Below are 26,150 nucleotides of genomic sequence, written 5' to 3'. Positions count from 1 at the left end.
TTTACATAGAATAAGAACGGAATAACGAAAATCAAGGAAGCAACTTATTATGATGAGATATTTTTTATTCACGTCAAATATTTTTTCACCAATAATTCCGATTGAAGTAAGCCGTTCGTTCGTTAATGCTAATACATAGAAATTATAATTTGATATATAGATTATAATTTACTAAATGTTTTAGACTTTCCTGTGTGGAAAGTAAAAACAGCAAAATAAAAGCAATGATGCGCTACGCATTCTAGGAAATAGCGTACCTAGTGTGCAGTGCCTTCCCATCCACCCTTGGATACAGACGCACGTGCCGTTGTTACATTGTCCGTGTTCGAAGCAGCGTGGATCACAAGTTCGCTGATTACAACGTTGACCCGTCCATCCAGAATCGCAGTGGCATTCTCCTTCTTCACACCTGCCATGTTCCCCACAGTCCAGTCCGCACTTAGCTGCAACGAAACGACAAATGACATGTTCACTGATGTTGAATTCGTATTAAATTGAATTCATACGTAAAACAATAAATTAAAAAATATTTTAAAATATCCTTAGTCCACCCATGGTACTAATGCACCGTAAGTTTACAACCTTTCTGGTGAGAAAAAATTAAAAATAAACTTATTTTTGCAGAAATATCATTTCTAACAAACTACTACGTTTCTTGTGTGTGGTTCAAGGATACTCACAATCCAATAAAACAGCTATTTCAGTTGTTTATTATTATTTCCTACCCTAGGACGAAATCGAGTGTTTATAATGTTTTCAAATAAGTTGATAGTTTTGGGGATTTGGCAAAAATAAATAAATAAACGAAATATAGGAAATCTGATGTTTCTTCTTTTCTATTACTGTCATGTTTTCTAGATCTATTTCGTTTATGACAACATAACATAATTTATTGACGATAATGATGAGAGCAATATATACTGACTACACTTCCACCTAGTATACGCAAGCATAACCATCTGTTGTCAAGGGAGGTGGAAGCATTATGTTACATAATATTTCTGCGTCTTGAAATCATTGCATTATTCAGAAAGACTTCTTCAGTTAAGCGCAGCACTTGGCTTATTATATCCAATGTATGTTTATTTTTCGGAGTTAGAATTATTGATAATCTTTTAACTGATAGTAACAAGAAACGTTTTACTGGCATCCTGTGTGTCAACGTTCCGAATGGAATTTGTTAAATTTTGGTTTAGAGATGCTGTACTCAAATATAAACCTAATGTTTAATATTTTCATTTCGGGCAAATGCGATACCGTTTTAGTTGGGATGAAATTTATATGCTCTGCAAAGCAAGAGCAGAGTGCTGATGTATCTTATACTATTATGTGTTCTTGGCGAATGGCAGCTTCATAAGTACGTTTCTTTCTCTTTCTATTTTACATTTCTTCCTGCAGATTTGGAGAGCGAGTACACTCAAGCAATCTGAACGAAGTATTAATACACTTAATTGAAATATTCATTCTAAAAGTATTAATAATTTCATTAACACAGTACGAAAAAGCATTAATGTATATAGCACTTATCATTATACATTAATAAATATAACAGTAACATATATGTTATTACATTTAATTCATAACAGTATATATATTATGATCTTTCGAAATTTATTTCAAGTGATTACACTGTTTAATTGATTTAACTAAACAATTCTTCCATATGAGTAATATATCGTCATTTACCTTTGGAACAATCATCTCCAGTCCAGTGGTCGAAGCAAATGCATCGCTCGGATTCCAGATCGTAAACCCCGTGGGTGGAGCAATCAGGGAAGCAGCGACTCAATCGGCCGTCCGCTTCACTGCAGTTTGTTCCTCTCCAGCCTGTTTTGCACCAGCATTGACCACTTGCGCACACACCGTGACCGGAACATAAGGGATCCTGGCAGTCCTCTGAAATAATAAGAGATTTTGTTAGGCGATTCGTTAACAATTATTGGGGGTTGAAGTTAGAAAATATTATATTCTACTTGATCAGATATCATCCTGCTTATACACTAAATTGAATTATTTAGTCGCTGTTGTCAATATTTTATTTTTAATCAAAGGTGTCTTGTTTTAAATACTCGTCGAAGGCGATAGAAGATTCGGTTGGGTTGATAAAAAGATTGCTACAAACTGCGACGCTTTTAAAATCGGACATGCTTCTCTTTTTCTCTGAAAGAGGAAATAAGTTAGTGCCATGCATTATTCTGGTCGGCTAATTCTTTTATTTAAAAGTATCTTCATGTGAAGAGTTTTGTTCTGATACTTGTTAAGCCAATAGTGGCCCAAGAAGATACCATTCCAACGTTTACAGTGTGTGGTTAACACAAGTGTATATTTTTGTCGAAATTTGAAAAAGTAGTTCCTTGATATAAAGCTTCCAGACATGACAAAATATACTTTGAAGCTGAACATAATAACAACGCATGTAGCTGCAGCCAGCTACCGTGAAATTTATTTGTTGTGCCAACACAGTAAATACACGTAAATCTAAAGATAAGATTCGGTATATTACGTATACAGTTGGTTGGCTATGCATGGCCAGCTGTTATGAAGGTTTTAGCAGCTTTTTGGGCGATGTTGCATTACACGTACATTTCAAAACGTTTCCTGGCGATATTTTTAGGTAACTATTATACAAAAAAAGTATTTTTTGTTAAACAATTTAACAAAATTTTTAGTTTATTAGATATTGTGTACTTAGGGCAAAGTCCCTGATGGTAACAAAGCCTGTTTGATTATATTGAAGTGGAAGAGTCAATTGTTTTAAAGAATATAGCTACGAAGTCGATAATTGCCACTTTCCAAAAACGATTTTGAATAAAACATTTAAGATTAGTTGAATTTTAATGTTTGTTTTAACCTTTTCAACAAAAAATACTCTTTTCTAAAGGTATTAGCTTTAGAAAAAATAATTTGTATCGAAAATGTATAACGGATTCAAACATCAATTAATCGGATTAAATATTTACATTCGGTACTTGATTTAATTATTTCATTTACTGATTAAAGTTGAGCGTAGAAGTCGGATAATAAAACTCGCTGAAAACAGCACCACTTTAAACTAATTAGATACGCTAAAAATCATACTATGCATAGTGTTCCATTCAATAGATAATGATAGCTCGGTGTACTTTGAGGTGCTTTTGAAAAGTACTGAATTGTGTAATATTGATCGGTAAATTTAGATGATATGAAAATACACAGAAAATGTGTCAAAAATGGACAGCAGGAAGAGAGAGAGAGAGAGATTCATTTCCAGGAACTGAGCTCTGATGGACTGTAATGTACAATATATAGCTTTACGCAGGTTGATTCAACCCCGCCTTCTCGAGGTATGGCCTATTCCCGCCAAAGAAGCTCTGGCACTATTACTGAACAATCCCACTCGCAAAGGATACCTTCTAAGATAAAGGAAATGCCGACCAGACTTACGAGGCAGTAGATGATATTCATTGCCCAGTGAAACATCTTGTTCACTAAGGACTAGAAGTAGCTGATGGTGCCAGAGCAAGGGTTCCGCTTTCTTTTCCCATAACATTCAGTATGAGTGCTGTCCTTCAAGGACATGCCAAACATACCGTGGAAATCCTGAGGATTTCCTCCATGATGGTAATGCATTTAGGTGGCTTCTTCATCATATCATACTCATCATATCATACTTCATCTACACTGTCATATCATACCTGCAGGGAAGCTGTGTAGTGGCATGCTGGAAACACTGTCGGAACCATTAGTATGGACATTGGATGCCCTCTGCATGAGCGACTTGTCTAAGAGTGTATCTGCTCCCACTGCATGTTTTCCTATTCTTTTCCTCTTCACCTTAAACATCATCCAGAAAATAAATTCAAATAGATATACTGCCACTGCGGTTAACATAAATCATTTAATCTTAAAAAACTTACAAAAATCTCTTCCACATTCACTTCAGCATCTGGCATAATGGGATGGTACTTTTATGCGATCTGGTATTCCTTTCAAGAGGATGCTTAATGAATCTCAATATGAATCTCTTCTTTTTGACCTGTCGTTTAAGATTTCTTTACGTCATTATGTATCATTCACCTGCTGTCTCCATCGTCTTTCAGTTCTGAAAATCATTCTGACCTCTTTGAATTTTTATCCTTGAAGCTTGATTTCTTGCACTTCAACTATCCTAACAGTGAAATCATCTTTCTTGGTGACGTTAATGTCCACACTTTCAGCTAGCGGCCTTTACTCCAGTTCCACTAACCATTTTAATATCCACTCACTCTACACTCTGGATGTTTTCTAAACTTGTTAACTTTCCGAGTACACTGTTGAAGTGAACTTTACTCTTGGTAATGCAAATCATAACCTGCCCCTTCAGCCTCTTATCTTGTAGTACAACTGCTAAGTGGGAAGATCTCGTAGAATTTTGCTCCTGCTTTCCATGGTCAGACTACCATTTCCATTCTTGAGAACCTGATACTTATGGTGATCGCGTAACATATATTTCCATAGTATGCCCAGAAATGGTTTTCCAAGTGGTATGTCAGGTTCAAGAAAAAAGGCATATCGTAAGTCATTTGAGACAAAAACTCCAGCTCATACAAAACCTACAGTGAAGCCCCAAATGCTTGCAAAACTATCAAGAAAGTGGTAAGTCTGACTTTGTAGAAAACACACCGCCTGTGACAATGACAATAATGCCTTCTGGTCCCTTGGGAAAGCCAGTGGCTCAATTTCTTCCTATTCATGCTTCTGCGTCTTGCTCTCTCTGTCTCTCACCAACACTGTAGAATTGCAACAATCAACTAAAAATAAAGATGACATCCTGGCGTCATTCTTCTCATGAACTCCTGTATAGTTAAGTAAGATAAATTTCCAACTTCACCTCGAACATCACATGCCTTGTAGCCTTTCGACAGAAAGCCATCAGAAGAATTTTAAACAACCTGATACCAACAGGACAAACTTGTGCTGTTGCATTTGGTTTTTCCAAGGCATTTGCTAGAGTTTGACACCGAATGGATTCAGCAAGTTGCTATCGTATGATCTTCCTTTCACCCATTATAATTGGATTGACATCTCTCTCGGATCGTTCACTCAGTATATGCATTTTTTTTCACATGTAAAATTTCCTTATATTCTCCGTTAACCCTTAAGCTGCAAGCTTCTTAGATAGGTGCTTTATTTTACTGACATTGTCTTACTTTTCATAAAAACCACCTGGACTTACGATTAATAATAGTTATAAAAATTAAAATCCAAAACTAAACAACTACCGCAAAGACATCTTTAAACATAATAAAATTCACTTGAAGAATAGCAAGGTTTTCAATGCTCCTGCATTTTCAAATTTTTTCCTCATTAATGGCGTTCATCGATTTATTTCTAAAGCAATGGCAGCGATTCAAAGAAATTCATGAAAAAATAAATTCGTGTATGACATTTTTATAATTATTTTGCGAGTAATTATTAAGCAATTATGATTTTTATCTGAACTCATTGTAGAATTTCTTCAAAAGAAATGCGTCTATTTTAGAAATACATTCGCGAAGCTATTTTAAATTATCTTCGAGGTAATTTAAAAGCTCTGACCATTAACGTAACTGCATTAGTTGCTGTATTCTGCGACTGGTTGTTTGATGATGAAGGCTCTTGCTTATAATAAGGCTGGTTAACTCAGTGTCTGGTGCGAAAAGAATCAGAAAATGTTACTGAGTTATTAACAAGATTCTATCCCAGCTTCTTCCAGTCAACGACACGAGTTGATCTTCCAACTGCTACACGAAAGTGCCCCTTTGGTAATCGATACTCTACTCTAATAAAGATATTGTGTACTTAGGGCAAATTATGCATATGTAGTGCATAATTTAGTTTATTATGCACTAAATTATGCACTACAATTATGCATATGTAGTGCATAATTTAGTTTAGATTCTCCGAACTGTGTTGAGGAAATAGACTTGGTGAGTTGAAATTTCAGAAAGAAATAGCAGCTTAATATGCACTCAGTCGGTATCACCTGGATTCGAATCCATCTAAGATGCGAATAACCTTTATCAGACTTTTCAATTGAAGGTAAGTTCTCATAATGAGTTGAAAAACTTTTCAATAAATAAAGAAAGGAACTAAAAGAACTTTAGTTTGCGTTAAAATAATTATGAGAATCGATAATGAATGATTATCATTATTTTATATCAAGAAAGATAAACGCACCCATTTTTGTCCATATAATTTATAATAAACTCTCAGTATACAATAATTATGAATATTTCCATTCTTTCTCCTAATGATTTTCAATGTAAACTTGAAGACCGTGGGTAGATGTAGGTGAATTCCTGTCGAAGCATAGTTCATTTTAATACAATTTGGAAAATTATATTAAAACTGTAGTCAATAAAATTATCGTTTGTCATTTAATAATAATAATTTTATTAATATAAATCTTGGGCATGTATTTGCCAGTGTTAATAATGCCTCTTTGTCTTTTGGCTCTTTGCTTCAAAAAATACGGTTTACAACACTGATCGAGAATTTACTTAACGAAAAACAAAACAACTCTCATGCAGTAAAAGGCATATCTTCGTAAGTCGTTGATCACTTTGGAATCAATCAGTGTATCTGCAAGTTCTTAATTTGGAGGTAATTGAACTCGATACACTTACGTACTTTTCTTATTAATATGTTTAGATGTACTAACTCCAGGGAGCCCCCACTGTAATCTGATAGAGTTGCTCTCTTTATCGTTGTCAGTACGTAACTGAAATTTTCTTTATAATTTCGTTACGAAACGCATAAAATCATTATAAACACACCCTGCCCGCTTCTAAAGAATGCCGAACATAGAAGAAATGAATCCTTATATGCCAGTATCTAAAAAGATGTACCTTTGTGAAGTAAATGATTAGTTTTTGCATAAGAAGAGAGAGAAAAAAGCGTGGCTGCCGTCACAAGATGAGATTAAGAGCGGCTCTGTATATTAATCACAAGAACTGTGTTGACGGCGCCTGTGTGACGGTATCTGGATGTCACTTACCTCACTACATTGACCGTACACACTAATTAGCTTGTTATTTCGTACATATTGGGTCTCTAACTCTGCCGTTATTGAGTTGTGATTTTTTCTAATATAATTGTTCCGATTATTATTGATGGTTTCTTTTCCCAGCGTTGGCAGATGTTTCATCTTCATCAACGTTTGCCTCTCCTGCGTAGCTCCACCCGTTCCAAGTAATTTTCCTTTCAGGTTCATCAATATTATACAATACCACGCAGGGGCATGCTGTTGTCTGTTATGACAGCTACCTAACAAAGCCCGTCTATCTTTCTCATGTTAAATGAATTACATCGGTAACAATAGCAGCGGTTTAGGATGACAAAAATAATTTTCCTTACTCGGATGTCTATCTGATTTCTTAGTATACTGAGTGAAAAAAAATTGATTTCACTACATTTTTAGTCAATTCTATCGGCTTATACTGTAAAAGAAATCTTTGGATCCTCCCCCCCCCCCCCAGTGGTTCATGCAGGCTATCATCTTCATTTATGTCTGACCTCCTCCTGATAAATGTTTAATGATAAAATATAAAAGAAATAGTAATCATGAAAAAGCACATGATTATTTAAAAAAAATAAATACAACTAAAATATGTAGTTTGCAACAATGGTGAACCAAGATTTTATTATTATTATTATTATTATTTTATTTATTTTTTTTGTGCCACTGTAGTTTTTCATGACATGACCATGGAATTTCCTATTCGCTACGCACTATTGCCGAACTCCAATTGTTGAATATAAACTAGACCCAAAATGTCTAAGCCTTTATTTAAACCAAATCCCGAGATATTTATTTCAATAATATTTTTTAAAATATTTCAACGGATGAAATATTTTTAAATGGCATTACATGAAAGGGATGTCTTCTACTAGAACCACGGAACCAAATAGGAATCGATAAAGTGGAAACATAAGACTTCACCTTTCAAAAATTTGCCATATCTTCAACTATTCGCTAGAAAACCATAGTTACGATCTTTCGAGACAAGCAAACGAGTTTTCGTAGAATTTATGGTTCACAAAACCAAACCACTATCTCGAGTGATGTGTGCAGTGCCCCTAACAAGATCCTTTACGTGAAGCCAAGAAGAAACATTGTGGAAAATTAACGAGGGAGTTCACCATGACAACGCTCTAGTCTTGTTGTCTTCACATGTCCCGCATTCATTTTGGCTTGTTTTGACTTTTAAAGAAGCATTTTGTTCGAATATCAAAACGTAATCGATTCAAACCTTTGCTATTATGCTATCACCGAAAGATCAAACTTCAGACTTTTTAATTGGGGTGCTTATAAGCATTAAAATTGAAGCGAACGAGTGCTTTATGTTAAAGAGGGAATTACATTCAAAGGCATTCTGGGCAATTCTTTCATTCATATTCAAATAGATAATTTTATTAATGTGCTTCGTATAACATCGGAGAAAAGATAGAACCAATTTACTGCGTGAATGAATAGAACGAAATTTAATTCACGATATGTAAGCGCCTATTCAAACACCGCACGCACACACACACACACACACACACACACACACACACACACACACACACACACACACACACAGAAAGCAATTATATATTTAAAAAAAAAGTATCGCTAAAGAAATATGATCATTCACTTACCTTGATCGCAAAACAGTCCTTTATAACCAGGCATACAGTCGCACGTTCCATCGATACATTTGCCGTGACCATTGCAGTCTGGAAATTCGCACTCCGAAGCAGGCACGTTACATTCCGCTCCTTTCCATCCTGGCTCACACCTACATCCGCCATGAATGTACCTTCCCCTGCCGCTACACAGTACCGGACACACACCTGAAGAGAAAGAGAGAAAGATTAATTAAAGAACACAAGTTCGCTTTTATTTTTATTAATCAGAGTATGCAGATAATTGATATTAGCGTGAAACCAAAGACAAACATGACTGTTATTAATGGGTTCTGAATATCATTATTACATTGATTGTCGGATTATCATAATTGATGTACCAATTGAAATAAGATAAAAAGAAATGTCTTGGGAATTATTTGCAATTATTTGCAGATGATTTACTTATTAGCTTATAAGCGACAGCTGCAATAAAAGAAAGAGATTTGAGAAGCGAAGTCTGGTCTTGAAAGAAAGGCCAGCTGCACGCTGGTACAATAATGGAAATGCTAACGAAGCATGGTCGCTCTGCCTTATTACAGAAATTATTCTTCACTTCAAATAATCGTTAACAATTCCTGGTGCACAATAATTTTAAATTTATAATAAATACTATTTATTCAAATAATTTAAATTAATTGTTATATCTGCGATAATTAAATTGGAACTGGCAGTAGCATGAATGTTTTGTTTATAAAATTACTAAAAAATAAACTGCGGCAGCTATTAAACTTAGAGAACAGATGTAATTGGTACTTACTGTCAGCACAGTCAGGTCCTATGTAACCAGGAAAACAGTGGCATTTCCCAAAATGGCAGTTCCCATGGTCATGGCAGTCGTTGGGGCATGTGATTGGGATGTCACCTGAAAGTATTGAAATTTTCATCTGAGAGAGTAGAATTGGTGATATTAGTAGCCAACATTATAGCATTATAAGATAATTGCGAGGATATCATATCCCAGTATCATAAACTCGCAATATAAACAGTGTAATTAAACAAATTTAAACATATTTTTCAAGCTTCTATTATGTTTCCGTTTGCAAATTTTTGTAGTTTTAAAGGATAAAAACCCTCGGAGATTTGCAAAAAATGTAAACATAATGTGTTAAAAAGCGTATAATTCAAAGCAAAATGTACGAATGGATAAAAAAGTTTAAAAGCGGGAGAGTTTGGTTGACAAAGACCATTCAGACCAACAACTTCAAGAACAACAAACAATGTTGATCGAATTAATCTTCTCATAAGATACAACATATGGATTACTGTTACAGCTCTTGCCCAAGTGTTGGTCCTTTAAAAAACGCATTGTACGGACATCGATCATCGTATGAAGAGAGAGAAAAAAAAAGGAAGCGAACTTGGCCTGCGGGAACAACCAAAAACATTCTTTTCAGCTAGTATTAATAATGGAGGCTCTGTTAAAAAAAACAATACTAAATTTTTATACGTTTCACCTTTCTAGATTTCGTGAAAATCAAAAGAATTTAATTTGATTTACTTTCATGTATTCATAGATAGCTGTGAATAAGATTTTCTCATTATATGATTTTCATATAGTGAGCTTTTTTGTTAATCCAAAGGAACCAGCATGTTACAACAATTATGTTCTGAGTTGATAGATCAAAATTATAAGTCACGTTGCGCTGCATTTTTTGAAGTGATAACGGTAATACGGAAACGGAATCACAGACGTAAAGTAATGCAAATCTTCCGATAATTTCATCTGTACGATAATCTAAAACTATTAAAATATGGTTTTAAATAGAAACATTATATATATATATATATATATATATATATATATATAATGTTTTTTATGTGATTGTGGAGAGCCATACTATGGCCAGACTGCTAAATCCATCCTTCTACGTTTGGAAGAACACCGTAGAGATATCTCCTATAACAGGACTAGAGCTAGCGCTCTCTCTCTAGCCACGTTCTCTTTTCAGCTAACTCAGACGAAGGCCGCCAACACATTGTGAACTGGACTCAAATTTCTAACATCCATGTGTGCTATGGTGAGCTTGAGAGAAAGATTGTCGAATCTAGAGAAATTTCTCTAGATTCCTCTCATATCAACAACAACCTGAGTTTCAATCTCTCTGACGCACACGTTGCCTCTGTTCAGTACTGGCGAAATCGCGACAGCGCGTAGTATACGTTTGTTTGGAACTCAAGCTCGCATTTTGTTTTCAAACACGCTACTGTCTTTTTGTACTTGTTCTGTTATTACAATTTTAAGTCTCTGTAATTCTTTATATACTTCTTTGATTGTGATACCTGAAGATGTTGATCAATTCAACGAAACTAGTGTACTAGTAGTATCTTTTCAAATATATCATGTCATCTTTTTATCTCTCGGTATCAGTCATTAAAGCTTTTTCATAATATTCCAACCGAGTAAAAATGAATTCTGAAAAAAAAAAAAAATATATATATATATATATATATATGCAGAGCAATAGAACTTATTCAGTTTCCAGCGTCAATACTGAAAAATATCGATTAGTTACTACAGGAAAATTGTTGACGTTATTATGGAGAAATTGTTACTGTAGTTATTTACAATTTCTTCATCAAATGTTTTTAAAGGCTTTGTTTGCATTTATTGCACAATATTAATTGAAACAACGCTAAAAGCATTCTTAAATTAAACATAAAAAATAAATAAGATAAAAAAGTTTACATTACATTAGCCAGGCGCTATCAGCACAGGGGGACTTTTGGCCTCAAGCACTGGGCACGGTCCTCTGCGACTGTCCGCCACGTTCTGGTCTCCAGCCCGACATCCTACAGGTCTTCCTTCTCTTGATCCGCCCATCTCCTTCTCGGTCTCCCTGGCAGCCTCCCTGATTGGGGTCGGGCCTCCCAAACTTGTCTCACAGTCCTTTCGGGGCCCATACGGTACAGGTGCCCCAGCCACTGAAGACGCCGGGCTCGCAGCTCCATCAAGACGTCTTCCGAGTTGTATAAAGCGTGTATGGCAGCATTGCACAGCCTCCTCCAGACTCCGTCTGCCATGACCCCTCAATAGATATGTCGTAGCATCTTGTTCTCGAATACTCTCAGGTGATCGGCTTGTTTCGCCGTGAGAGTCCACGCTTCAGCACCGTAGAGGAGAATAGGCCTGATCAAAGTCTTGTATAGTCCCACCTTTGTAGTCCAAGACAGCAATCGCGAGGCGAAAAGGGAACGAACCTGATAATAGGCCACATTCTCAGCATTTACCCGACTCTGGACATCAGCCTCAACTTTGTCTTCAGTCACGAAAGAACCCAAGTACCTAAATACCTTCACCCTCTCAAACTGTGCAGCTCCCTCTGGATCTTGAGCAGCATGGCGACTCATGAAAAGGTACTTCGTCTTCTCGGCGTTTATCTTGAGGCCAACGTCTTCTGCAGCTTCCTCAATAGCAGTAACCAATGCCACCGCGTCGTCCCGTTGATGTGCCATGACGTTCATGGCGCATCAACTGGATGTAGCCAAGAATCCTAACTTGCACCCCAGTGTCGACTCCATTTGCTGTGTGTTCCTAATTACTTTTTCCAACACTAGATTGAAGAGAATCGGAGAAAGCCCATCACCCTGCTTCACACCGGTCTGTACTTGAAACGGGTCCGACAGGTCATTTTCTGCTTTCACTCTTGCTCTCGAACCAGCTACGCACACCTGCACCATTTTTCGGAGTTTTCGAGGAATTCCCAGCTCTTCTAACACCGGCCATATTATTGGGCGTATTATTGAGTCATAGGCTTTAGAAAAGTCTATGAAAATATTATGAACTTCCCGGTTATATTCCCAGCACTTTTCAAAAAAATTTAAAAATATTTAAAATTTAAAAAGTACATTTCGATGTACTTAATTTATGGTTCCAACATAATCTTTAATCGTTTTTAGATAAATAAAATATTAAAAATAAAATCTTAAATATATTTACCAATACCGAATGAAAGAATATTGTATCCTCTGTCCTTTTATAGCTAAATATAGCAAATTCAGCAAACGCTTTATCGCTTTTTTTTCAATAAAAATATTATTTTTTGTCACATATCGAATAAATTCATTAACGATTTGTGTATTCTATTTTATTTTATGAAATTCGTACCGTAAAATATCATTAGTATGAAAAACGACTGCATCAAGGATCGCAATATCTCGTATGTCCCCCACCTTCGAAATAAATAACGCTGAAAGTCCGGTAAATGCAACAACAACAAAAAAAAAGGAAAATGGAGAAACATTTCTTGAATTTCAAGACCATTCCAACCCATTAGGTAAACTGCTCACTTAAATCAAACGATGCGGAAATCGGTCTATGTGCTGTCGTCAGGCCACTCAAGAAAACCATAAACATATCCTCCGTACTCGGGTTAACACAATATTTTATACATGTGCGCGATTCAAACTCTGACATTGCAAAAAGGTTACACCCAAAAACATCACATATGGAAAGACGTCTGAAAAATTCAGAATAGTATCCCTTAACCACTTGATTTTTTCTTGAAATGTTGATAACAACTTCAGCCAATCGCAAAGTGATAATACTAACTTAACTTTTTACAGAGAAAAAATCAGTCTCTGAACTTACGATGGATCATGAAATTTGATGGTACATTACCCAGAATATTAATCTGCACTTAGTTGGGATTTGAATCCCATCTAAAGCGCGGAGAATCTTTATAAAGTCTCTTCAACTGACGATGATAGCGTAGCCAGTTTGAATCGGAAGTAGCAGAATTTCCTTTCCAGATTTTTCGTCCCACAAAAACAGACAAACCGACTGAAGAATACGCAATAAGCACAAGTAATTCATATGCCTCGTAGCTTTAGTTGCTTCAGCCGTGATCCCAACCAAATCAAATATGTTAGTTATTCCACTAGGCAAAACTGACCGTTAAGAATCTGAAACTTCGTTTATTAAGTTAATAGTAAGGTCTTAACGTTTACTTTACTTTTAAAAATTCGTTCTCCTCTCTTCCCTATCATTGTAGCACGACATCCTTTTCAGAAATGTCTTAAAAGATTTTTTTTTGTTTGTTTGTAAGGCAAAGATTTTAGCAAAGTAGAAATTTGTGCTTTTGATGAAAGGGTTCCCTGCTTTACTAGCAGAAGAGTTGGTTATGCTCACTTTCACTTAATTATGTCTTCAGTTTGACATACAACACCTTGGTTAACGCTTCCATTCGAGTGAAAAACTCAAGTTGTTATAAACTGGTGTGAAATTCAAAACTATCGATTTGTTATTAAGTGGCGTCTGTCTCGCGATGAAAGGCTGCATTCGTTCAATCATCCTGTCGACTAGGAGCACGGTTGAAATGATTTCTTAGTGGGTTGTAACACTGTTGTGATCGAATCTGCAAATTCATGTCCGTCTAAGTTCATTATGAGAATGGAAGAAAGACGCCTAAACAGAAGAAACCCTGTTTGCTGTCGGGGAATGAAATCGATCACAGTTGTCTGATACTGCCTTCAAGGTTAGCAGAAGAGGCATCACGCTTTGAGTTAAGCCATCGTTCACACTTATATTAGTGTCAAATTAACATTTCCTTTAACATTTTAGTGTCAAGATGTCTGAGCTTAGGGGAAGAGAGATGGTGTTCGGAAAATGGCCATCACCACATGCCGTACATCAGCGATCTTCCTTCCCCTTCCCCATCCCCCACTACACAGACTTTAACGCTATCTGAAGAATGGCGAATCTCGTTCTTGATTTCTTCTTTAGCTTAAGAGTGAGTACACGGAAGATCATTTCGTTATATCTTTGTTTAGAAAGCATCTTATCTTATTATTTGGAATAAATACTCTTGTGTTGACTCTGCTAGAAACAGATGTTACGATCTAAAATCTCTAAGGTCAATAGAAAGATAGGACTGACGGTGAAATAGAAAAATCCAAGTTATTTCTGTCTTTCAGAAACACGAAGAACATACACAAATGGAAGTATCATGAATATAACATTGATGGTACGAATAACTGTAATGATTAGGTAAACACGTGATTTGCTGAAGTGCCAATATCCAGAATCTCAGATTCCACTGAGATTATCTACTCGATACTATAGTAAACGAGACGGTCAATAGAAGAGATCTTGTTACAACAGGTGGTGATTTTCCCATCGAAAAAAGAGACTACTAACATGAAAGGACGATGAAAAATAGAGTGCAGAAACACAGAACGTCTCTCTCTACAACCACAAAAGGGACTAAAGAATATGGAAAAAAGGAATAAAGAAGTGCTAAAGAATTAGCACTTCTACTAGTTGTCAGCTGTGCACGTGTAGTTTAAAAACTCTTCTATTGCAATGTGGGAAATTTCCTTTTCTGTTCCTTAATAGTCGCCTTGCTGTTATAAAAACCGAAAATGACGTGGATACCATCGTATTCCTCATTTGAAAACATTCTCTGATCAATAAAACACGCACAGTTAATCTGATAATAAAATATTGCTTATCATGGCGACGAAACATTAACATATTTTGTCACCATGAAATGACTATATTTGATCATCTTTATGGAAAGAAGCCCTGTACAGTATTTCTATAAACGTCTTTGGTTTAAAATCGCTCAAAGAATCATCCTCTGAAGTTTGGTAGATTTATCCAGGTGATAAATTTATTCAGGGATCCAATGAGTATACATTCGTATGCATATTCAGAATTAACATGTTTTAAACCTTGCTAATAACTTCAACAATTCTCTCCACAAATCTTTTCAGCTACAATGCAAACAAAAGCTGATCATAATATTAACCTAACAACAATTCTTTTACTATCATTCTTTAGCCTCTTATTGGTACTATTAATATAAGGAAGCGTTTCGATTCCAGTTAATATGTTGGGAGATCAGTAAGGCTGCAGGTTCGAATCCCGCCGTGGGCATGGATGTTTGTGATTGTCTGTGAAAATCAGTGGTGGCTCGTGGCTTGAAATCACGGTGGTGGGTACTGCAACTTTCGAAATATACATACACACTGTAAGTACAGTGTATACGTGTTTGGATAAAATATGAAAATTATGGTAAAAATTTAAAAAAAAATTAAACATGAAAAAAATATTGTTTATTATCGTTAAAATGACACATTTGGTATAATTCAAAATTATTTAAAAATAAAATATATTCTTCTTGTTTTGTTTCATGAAAAAATATTGTTTATTATCGATAAAATTATAGTTTAGAATTGAAAATTACTTAAAAATAAAATCCATTATCATTACCCCAATAATGTTCTAAAATAAAAACTATAACAAATGTTATGTCTTTAATTGTAATGTCCAAATATTTAAAGAGACGGAGTAAATACGATAAGCACTACGAACACTCTACTACTGGCGCAAACTGCATATAAACAACAGTGGAACTGCGCGACGAACAGTGCAGCATTACGCTAATAGGGGGGGTACTGCAATAGGGGAGGAGGTATTGCTTGCCCGCGTAACAATATGACACTGTGGTAAACACAATGCTGCTAGCGTCGTTCGCCCTCCTAAGTGCTACAGGATGGATTTTTATTATTTTTATACAAAATAAGAGAATTGTATAGGATTGTTAATGATAAAATTAAATATTACAAGCAAATATAAATAAATTAATAAATATATTTATGTATCGAGAAAAATTGGGGGTGCTGCAGTTCCGTCGTGCCTATGCACGAGCCGCCCCTGGTGAAAATACTAGGGGCGGCTCGTGCCTACGAGGCACGAGCGGGCGGTAGATGGCGTCGGTGTAGATGGCGGGCGGTAGATGGCGTCGGTGTAGATGATGATGGTAGTTGTGGTTCTTTGTAGTTGGTGGAAACAGAGAATAGAGTAGGTGCCCTCCCTCGATGAGTCCTTGGACTCTCTGGAGGTGTTACTTAATAATAATAATAATAATAATAATAATAATATGAATCACAATACAAAATATTTTTCGGATTTCACATACTCATTTATAGTATTAGATGCTGTTAATATTTTTTCTATAATTCTTTACAATCACTGATGAATAACGAGGTCATCCCCCTCTCCCTCTTAAATAACATGTACTTCATGAATAAATTTCATCCATATTATTCATATTCATTCATAGATAAATAAATAAATAGTTATTTATTCATAAATAAATAAATATTTATTTATTCATAAATAAATAAATATTCAGGAATAAATTATTTTCACATATAAGAGGACACTTTTCCTACTATACCATAAGCTTCTAATTTTTTGAAAATATTCATAAATGTTTTTAAGCAGTTCAGTAAAGTACATATCCATTTCTTTGGTGAATAATTATATTGTAGTGAATCTTTCTCGGGTTCTTTTCAGTTTCACTAATTTCAACAACAAAGCAGCTCCACCACTCAACTTCAGTTTCAAAAAGAGAAACAGTTTTATATTTTCACGTTGACTTTATTTACGGTATACTGAACATCTAAATAAGCCAAAATAAATCACATCATAAATAAATATACGCGCATAATTTATAAAATACAAAATGCAATACATATGACTGACATAGAGAAATAAACTGAATAAATTACTTATTTTTATGATGTAATACAGAAAATATCTTGAATAAATTGTTGCAGATTGTATGAGTCAGAATTATGTATATATAACGAATGAGAATCATCCCTGAGATATACCGATCCGCAAAATTATATGAAGCAATAAGAGTACATAATCAAAGAAATTGCAGAAAACATTCTCGTATTCGAATAATGTGTGGAGAAATTGCGTCTTCAGTAGAAATATGGAAAGGATAAACTTTAGTTAAGATACATTTAGAGTAACGTGATTTCGAAATGCATATTCCGAATTTCTTTGACAAAAAGCAATGTTTTCTTCAAAGTTTTTCTATACCGTTTTAAGGAAATGTTAGTGAAATGCCTTTAAGCATCTTTTTAAAAGTCATGTTTTCTGTTCCTCCATATATGCATAACTCCGCTCGGCTTTGTTTTGACGTTCTTCATCGAAAGTCTTACTAAAATTGGTCCAGCCATCTCAATTTTGATTTAAACTAATCTGATTTTGTGGCAGAATTGCTGAACGCACCCTTTATAATTATCTTGATAATTTCTATGTTTCTTCATACACGCATTTTATAGTTAAGTGGTAATTTTAATTATCTTCGTAATTAAATATATATATAATTATCATCAAATTCGTAAATTCTCTCCTCAGGAGCTGTACAGGATACTATGATAATACCATGAAAACTACATTATTGTTATCTTCGTGTCAAAAATATTCTTACTAAATTAATCTCGTAATCTGTCAGAACTCCAATATTATCAGCTGATATATTTTGTTCTTCTAAGGCATTTCTCACTGCATCAATATATACCTAAATCTTGGTCCTTCTCTGGGTCTTTTATCTACCTTCCTGAGAAAATAGACTTGTTTTACTAACATTTCCTCTTCCATTTCCATTTAAATTTAAAAAAAAAATTCTCTGTTCACACATTTCCGAATGCTAACAACGTCAAGTTCCTTCAGAATATCTTAATTTTTAATACCATTCTACCGTTGGTGCCATCTGTTATTCCACTAATATATATATATATATATATTTTTTTTTTTTTCAAGTTCCCAAAATCGAAAGTGGAGAACACTGTGCCATCCCTGCCAAAGTTCAATATCTACAAAAAAGAACTTAACACCAAAGGCCATCTAAGAGGAAATAGTAAGGATATTAAGGCAGGTTATCCCATTTTACGCAACAGTGGAGAAACCGAATGGAAAATCCAGTTCCACGACTTTGATTCTGGCTCTGGATATCCATCACCCAAAGAAAACGATTAACCAACGGGCACGTTGCCAGTGTTGCAATAATTTCACAAGAAAGAGTTAATCACATTCTAATCGATAATGATGAATACACATAAAATCGCATTCCGGAAACGACTCTTCGTGATTTTCGCTTCAATGTATCGAAACTTCTACTGTATTCATCCGTTGTTGCTTCATCAGACTTCCATTCCCTCTCAAACCTAAAAACACTTTTCTAGTATTCATTATGTCCGGTTCTGATCAAAACAGGAAGGTGAAATACAAAATGCCACCATTTTTTCCTATTGGATCAGAACACTGATGCTACGTAGATCGCTGAAGGAACAACATACTAGATGTCGACGTACATCTTTCCGTAACAAGCAACTCATTAGCCTTAGACACCAAAGGATTAGGGAAATATTGTAGAGTGTGATGGATTAGTTTCTGTTATTTCATGCAAACGGTGAAGGATAAGGGGATGTTGACAACAACTCGAAGTTATGAACACATCATGCTTGGATCTAACAATGCGAGACGACATCGTGGACCGACGGTCTGGGGAATGCTTTTCAGTATTCTTGCTTTGCTGAGTGCTGTCTACATGAAAATCATTGCCCTTCAAACACGCTTATTGGCGTTGACCATTTACCTTGCATGTGATGAACGTTTACTACAAGATAACGCACCATTTTACCAAGCGCGTATTATCCAGGAATAATTAGTAGAACACTTTATCTTAACAGACTACCCTACCTGAGTTATCGGGTCTCATTCTCATTTTGTAATGAATAAGATATTCATGACAGTGATTCACCCCAGCAGCTCTGATGGAACTGCAGAATTCATCATATCCCGCCGGGGCCGGAGACCTGCAGAGTCAATACCGTACCAAATCGAGGCTGCTGTGAAGTCTCACTGGTGGTTCAACACACTAGGCGTGTGTCTCTTATAAACTGGGCATTTAGTGTACGCCATTTATTTTCTGATAATGAATAATATAATGAAATTTTATAATCGTTTATTTTCTGCATGTTTGTTTTCAGTAATTTTAGGTTCATTGGTCTATTACAGCAAAGTAACCTGCCTTTTTATAGGCCTAATGAAAAAAAATTAGCAACAAGAAAAATATGTAACTTTTGTTTTAAATGGAAATAAATATATTCACAAAGGAATATCGTACATCACAAACAGTTGACTGTGATGACTGTGATAGCTGTTGTGAAATATATAAATTCAACAGCAGTTATCATAATCTTAAACTTTTCGGGAATACCATGGCACAGTTTCTAGCACTTCAAAGAGCAATGCAATGACTCTTCGTGAAAAGAAATATTCACTGCGAGATATTAACAAAATTGGATTTTTATCAATGAACAATATGCTCGTATTTTGAAGATAAAAACACGAAGCTAGTGATTATGAAGAGAAAATCTAGAAACAAAAGAAAGAAGCTACCTGCTGAGAAGTAATCCCCTACTGGGAGTTATTAACTTTAAAAATAAAAGAAAAAAAATTGTTTATTTTTTTTGCGAACCACTCATAGTTTCGTTGATTGGAAAGACTTGGGTGGTAATCCCGTCTAGGACAGGACACGAAGGACGTATGTATAGGCTTTTCAACCGAAAATGAGTCAGCTACTCTGGAATAGGCAAATAGACCAGAAGCCGTCTCTTAATGAAAGTTAAACCACTTTTAATAGAAAAGTTTTTATAAAGGTTGGTATCGTTCTTCCTGGTACGCTGGGATGGAGAGAGTATGCGTATATAATGTCCCATGACGAAGCAAACTCGATCCATTTGTGTCACAAAATTCAAAATATTATGTTACACCCATCCGAAGTAGCTTATCCAAGACTAGTCACGATGTTAAAGAATTCCTTTGTTCTTAGATCTACAGTATTTAAGTGTACAAATCATACTTTTCAAAACAGTTTTACAATCCGTTTCTGCTGTATAATAAAACATTCACATCATTATTTATATTAAAAGCCTTAAAGAAATTGGTGTAGTCTTAACAAATTGGCCTAAGATTGTTTCATACGAATGCTTAATGACAAAACAGTAGTGTGACTTACGGGCCACTGAAGGGGTGAACACAACCATCATAGGCTTGTTGTCATCATTGATGAGAGAGAGATACCACGTTCCTGGTTCCAGATAGCGGAGGAAGTTCACCTCTTCTTGTTGCTATACATGAATTAATTAAATAATATTAGGCAATTACTTATCAATGCACATAAAATTAATCAGTAAATTACAGCGTAGTTAGTAAACTCAACGTATTCCAAAGCACCTTAGGGGAAAACACTAGAATCTTGACATTCCCGTCCTTATCTTACGTAATTAATTATTAATTAGCCTAAAGCCATCAAAAGATATATTCTGTAGAGTACACTGAGTCATACAATAAAGCGATTCCCCGAAGCAGTAACTTTGTATTCTCTCAAGATTTTTCCCACCAACTCGATGTGTTTCAGCATTCAATAGAATCATCAGGAGTGGATGTGGAGAATCCTTATCAATACATTTTCGCAATATGCAACTAATGGACAAACTGTTAGATGTATAAAGTTATAGAAACTCTTTTATAGTAAAAGGTCCCTTAAATATTATTTTTGATAATTTCCTCAACATTATCACTACCAGAGTAATAGCAAAACTTAGTTTTTCTGAAATCTAATGTCTATTCAAATATCTAGTTCTCCAAGGCATTGCAGGCGACATTAATGCGAGAAGCCTACTGGACCCTATGTTGTTTTTTACATCGCTTTATGAGCCAAGCATTCCTCTCATGATAACTATTCATCACGTGATCCCTGATGGAATTGTTTAAGCTTTTATGTTCTTTTAATTCTGAACCTATGTAGTGTGTTGAGTTTGTAAAATTATAGACTAAATGTAGACGCTACTAGAGGCACAGCTAATTTACGTAAAATAAATTACTTCCTCAACCGCAAATAGAGAACTTTTTCACGCCACCTCAGATCTCAAAGTCTATTCATTGAGGACCTAAAATGGCTTGGAAAAAAACTTCATATTTGGTCTCTAGAACATGCATATCTAAAAATAAAAAAAAAATAAATAAAAAATGTATAGTTATTATATAATATAGTAATAACTGTATAACTATATACTATATAGTTTTATAGTTACTTTTATAGTTACTATATTTGGCATGAAACTCTTTGATTCCGATCTTTGAGTTTCTTATTCGGTTTTGAAACAATGTGGGATTTAATATCCCCTTAATTGAAATAATTTTTACATCGCCGAAATGAAGCCTATTGGCTTTTTATTTTAAATAATTTATGGGTGCACCTTTTTGACAACTCGTATAGCAGAGTATATAAGTTCTTTTCGCCATACCCTTAGCATTATTTTGGTCTAGCTGCTCACTGATGAGATCTCAATAAAGATCGAAACCGGTGGGGGGCTGGCTCTGAGAGGCTCTGCTTGGGGATAGGTTTTTGCCTGTCTCTGAGTGGGGCCACCGCTGAAATTATAGCTCTTTTTGGTGGTGGGGTGAGCCTGCCACTGGGTAGAGCCAATGCTGAGTTCTTCTCGGTGGCAGGGTGAGTCTGTCATCGAGTGGAACAACGCGGAGTTGGGCGATCTTTCGGGATCGTCTTATTTTTAGAGCCTGTTTCACTTTTACAAAGATCGAAACCGGTCTGGGTAGTGACCTCCCACCATAATGTATAACATCATACATCTCCTAGGAGATGGGTTTACATTATGAGAAATACTAAGAATAGGGATCAGAACTTTCTCCACCTTTGCTACGAGTTGCTCTAGTTTGTACTACGTACTTGGACTACGTGCTTTAGCTTACTAGTAGTCGCCGATAATTTTATAGTTACTATATTCGGCATGAAACTCTTTGATTCCGATCTTTGAGTTTCTTATTCGGTTTTGAAACAATATGGGATTTAATATCCCCTTAATTGAAATAAATTTTTAAAAAATCTTTTTAAAAGTTCGAAAACATTCTTAGCCCACTCGCAGTATTAATGTACTGTAGTTTTACAGCCTTTAATCGGCAGGAATCACACATAAAAATACTGTTCAAACAAATCAAATTAAATATGAATTTAGCTGTACATTTGTTTAAATAAAAGGCACGGATTCTGAACTAAATCGTCTTATATGTTAGGCTTAAGGCTTGTCACAGCCAAATAATTCGACTTCTTTGAAACCCACTTACGATAGGGCGACTAATCCTATCCCCACTGTTTGTAAATTGCATGTGTGTGTGTTCTGGTTTATTTGTATGTTTTACGGGATGAAAACCAACACGAGTTTCTTGAAGGAAAAGCCCCTGTCACCTACGTATGAGATCGGCTAACTCACCTTCAGTTGAAAATCCCTAATAAGAGTTTTTGACATCCTGGACGGGATTCGAGCCCAGGTCTTTCCACCCAACGGACATCGTGGATACCGACTAGGCTACTGAGGATTCTCGGCTAACCTTCTCAACTAAATAATTTCAATTAGTGGTCAAGATTCCAAGTTCAATAATCGGACCCTCATCACAAGTCATCCAACAAATTTAGAGTTCGGAAAGATGCTCAAAAAAAGAAGCTATCTTAACATTTTACAATAATAGTTGCTAATACTGAGAATATTCGAGACAGATGCATCATCAGAGATAAATTAGAACAAAGAGAGTCATTGCTGGGTGCCACTGGAAAAAAACCCCCAGTAGCGATGTATTCTTAACTGATATACAGATAAGGGAAGAGAAAAACATTTCTATATTAAAAAGCAGTGTATGAGATATAATGCGACTACCAAGAGTACAATAAATCAGAGGGAATTATATCATATGTCAAAGTTTCCATAACAATCATTCTTTTAAAAGAAAAGATCACGAGAACTGCCGAAAATATAAACATCCACGTAGTACCACATCCCACCTTGATGCGCCGAACCAATCGATCACATGGGTTCCCACTGAGAGAATTAAAATAGTATGAACTTTTGCTCTAAATTAATATCGCTAGCGATAAAAAAACAACCCAAATGCAATTATGATTGTTTTTATTAATATAGATCAACAGTTCGTACTATTTTATCCAAGATGCTATTGGCCACTTGGGTAGTCAAAGTGTTCATTACAACTTCTCTTATAAAACTGAAAGTATTGGTTTAATGTTGTTTGTAATGTTAATATCAATAGCAAGCCAACAGCAGGCAAAATAGATTATGTAATAATATCAAAGAAAGTACTCATCACTTTCTACGACCGTTCATGAAGCACATAGTATACGGGTAGACTAAGGATTAAGTAATCTGAAAACCTCGCTAAAATCACCGATCATAATATTTTCAGCCATTTGGGCGCTCCAACATGTAGGATGGTGATCTTACGATATTTATACACCAATATGGTCTTACAAAATGATAAGACCACCACCTTACGTGTTAGAGTGCTAAAATTGCTTAAAAGGCGATCCAGTAGAATAGTGAGTAGTCTCACAGCAGAAATGCTACATAGTTGAAAGGTCATTTACACAGATACCGTATATTATTAACTTTTTTTTTTACTCCAGGGAGCAGTAATCTCTCCAGTATAGATTTATTTTCTAACAATGTCACACATTTGACTTCTTCAAAACCCGTTAAGATCTCCAGAATAAATTTATCATACAAGATATACGAAAACTTGCAACTTAAATACAAATTCCACGATATATTAAGATTTACACTGGGAAATTCATGTTATTATTATTATGCAAAAACATTAATGCGTAACTAAGCATGCAAATACGATAATAAGTCATTATTGATGCATAAAAAAGAAATTTCTTTTTTTTTTTAATCTTCTTAGAATGCGAAACATTTCATCATTTATGTTACGACGAACTCTTCTGTCTGGTATCTCGAAGCTATATGTAATTTCGGACAATTAACAATTTTATTATTATTACTATAATCGACTTTTAGCGTCATAGATAGAATTCGAGCGTAGACAGGTCATTTATTATAATATGTTTATAATATTATATAAATAATAATATATAATATAATCTACTAGGGGGATCCTCCTCCCCCTAAGCCTACGGCGCCCCCTCCCCCAAGTTCCGGACAGGTAGGCCGGTTCTCTTTCAATTCTGATGACTCGAATTTTGAAGACTCGACACTCGGGCTAGCCCCTGAGTTTCAAAACGTTTCAAATAACTTGACAAAAAAACGTGACACAAAAACATTACAAAAAAAGGCTTATCATTTTATATTATAGAGTAGATATTATATATTATATAATAATATAATATATAATAATTTATAATATAAATTATTATATTTATAATGTATTATAATATGTATATATATCCAAAATATTTTTATTTCGAAATCCCTTTCTTCAGTTATCTAAAAGTTTTTGTTTTATTTTTTTACGTAATTCCCACTCACGAAATGTTGTAAACCTATATTACCACAAATACAAGGTATATTCATAAGCAAATTGAAAATTTTCGCTATCAAACACGAATCACTTCTTCCACAAAAATATGTCCTTAAGAATTTGAGATATGAAGAATCATATAATATATGATAACTCTGTTTCCCCCTCTCCCTTATCCACAGCGAAAATTTCTGGATGAGATATGAGCCTGCTGCTTTTATTATTATTATTTATTTTTTTTAATTTAAAATGTATTATTTATTTATTTATTATTTTTTATTTTGCTTATTACGAAATTCAAATAAATGTAAGAATCACCTGTTATGAACTGGCAGCCGTCATGTGCAGAGCATGTTTACATTGAAATTTGTGAAATGATTTTAACAATACATGAAAGTATATAAACGGAATGATTTGGCATGAAAAACGAACGTAAAATAAATAAAACTTAATTAAAATAAAAAATACATATATAAATCCGCTAATGGCTTTTATTCACTATAGGGAACGAGCAAGGCAGTTTTAGCCCTATCTAACTTTTAGAGACTTAGAAGGCAGTTCAATCTCCACCGGCAGCCAATCAGAAATAGCTAGCCCAAGACTATCACTAATTATAAACGACATCCGATGAAGAGAGGTAGACAAGCACGGCCATCTGCCCCCCCCCCCCCCCTCAGTCTCCAAATGCTAAATAGGGATAAAGCGGCTTCGTCTACTCCCTATAGGGAATAAAAAACGTTAGGCAGATTTATTTTTTTAAATTAAAATATTAGTATTGAATACAGGGCATTTCTAATTATATTTAAATTTTCATTTAAACTGTAATGAAGAAATGTAAATCGCATTTAATCAGAAAAAATAACTAGTAGATGAGCGGTAAATCTATGTGATTAGTGTGGACTTTTTTTTTTCTATGATACTAAAATAATGTTTTATAACATGTCTCTAAACCAAAAATGTTTCACACAGTTATGTTACATTACATTGTCTGCTTATAATTAGAATCATTTATGCTAAAAGACTTCCTCTGTTGAGGTTCTTACTGCTGTAGCATCACTTTTTTTTTTTGAAATGTTGGAATTTATAGAATTTATATAGTATAAAATGTGATTTTTGATGTTGAAGGATTTAAGAGGATAGGTGTACTCTAATTCTATCTCATTAGTGCAGTTTTTTTTTTCCTTTCAGACAGCACCCGTTCTCAAATGTGCCTTACATAAAGCAATCTTGCAAATGTGTAATCCTACACCCTTACGCTTGCAGATGAGGACAATTCTCAAAGCGAAAATAAATTAACCAGCTAAAAGCAAGAAAGATCAGT

General features: G+C 34.9%; 1 protein-coding gene across 1 annotated transcript in view; it reads right to left on the bottom strand.

Annotated features, from left to right (window-relative positions):
• The window catches only part of LOC150105764 (teneurin-a-like), a 400,598-nt gene that overhangs the window by 233,714 nt on the left and 140,734 nt on the right, over positions 1-26,150 (bottom strand). The window contains exons 8-12 of the mRNA XM_090394550.1: positions 20,499-20,610; positions 9,431-9,535; positions 8,644-8,838; positions 1,687-1,896; positions 258-443 (exon numbers count right to left, since the gene is read on the bottom strand). Coding sequence (XP_090250676.1) covers positions 258-443; positions 1,687-1,896; positions 8,644-8,838; positions 9,431-9,535; positions 20,499-20,610 — 808 coding nt within the window. The remainder of the gene's footprint in view (positions 1-257; positions 444-1,686; positions 1,897-8,643; positions 8,839-9,430; positions 9,536-20,498; positions 20,611-26,150) is intronic.

Source organism: Typopeltis vanoorti, chromosome 6 (genome assembly GCF_054136105.1).
Source record: "Typopeltis vanoorti isolate ZY-2024b chromosome 6, IOZ_Tvanoo_1.0, whole genome shotgun sequence".
Lineage (NCBI taxonomy): Eukaryota > Metazoa > Arthropoda > Arachnida > Uropygi > Thelyphonidae > Typopeltis > Typopeltis vanoorti.
Note: the sequence above shows the minus strand (reverse complement) of the source record. Positions and strands in the feature narration are given on the sequence as shown.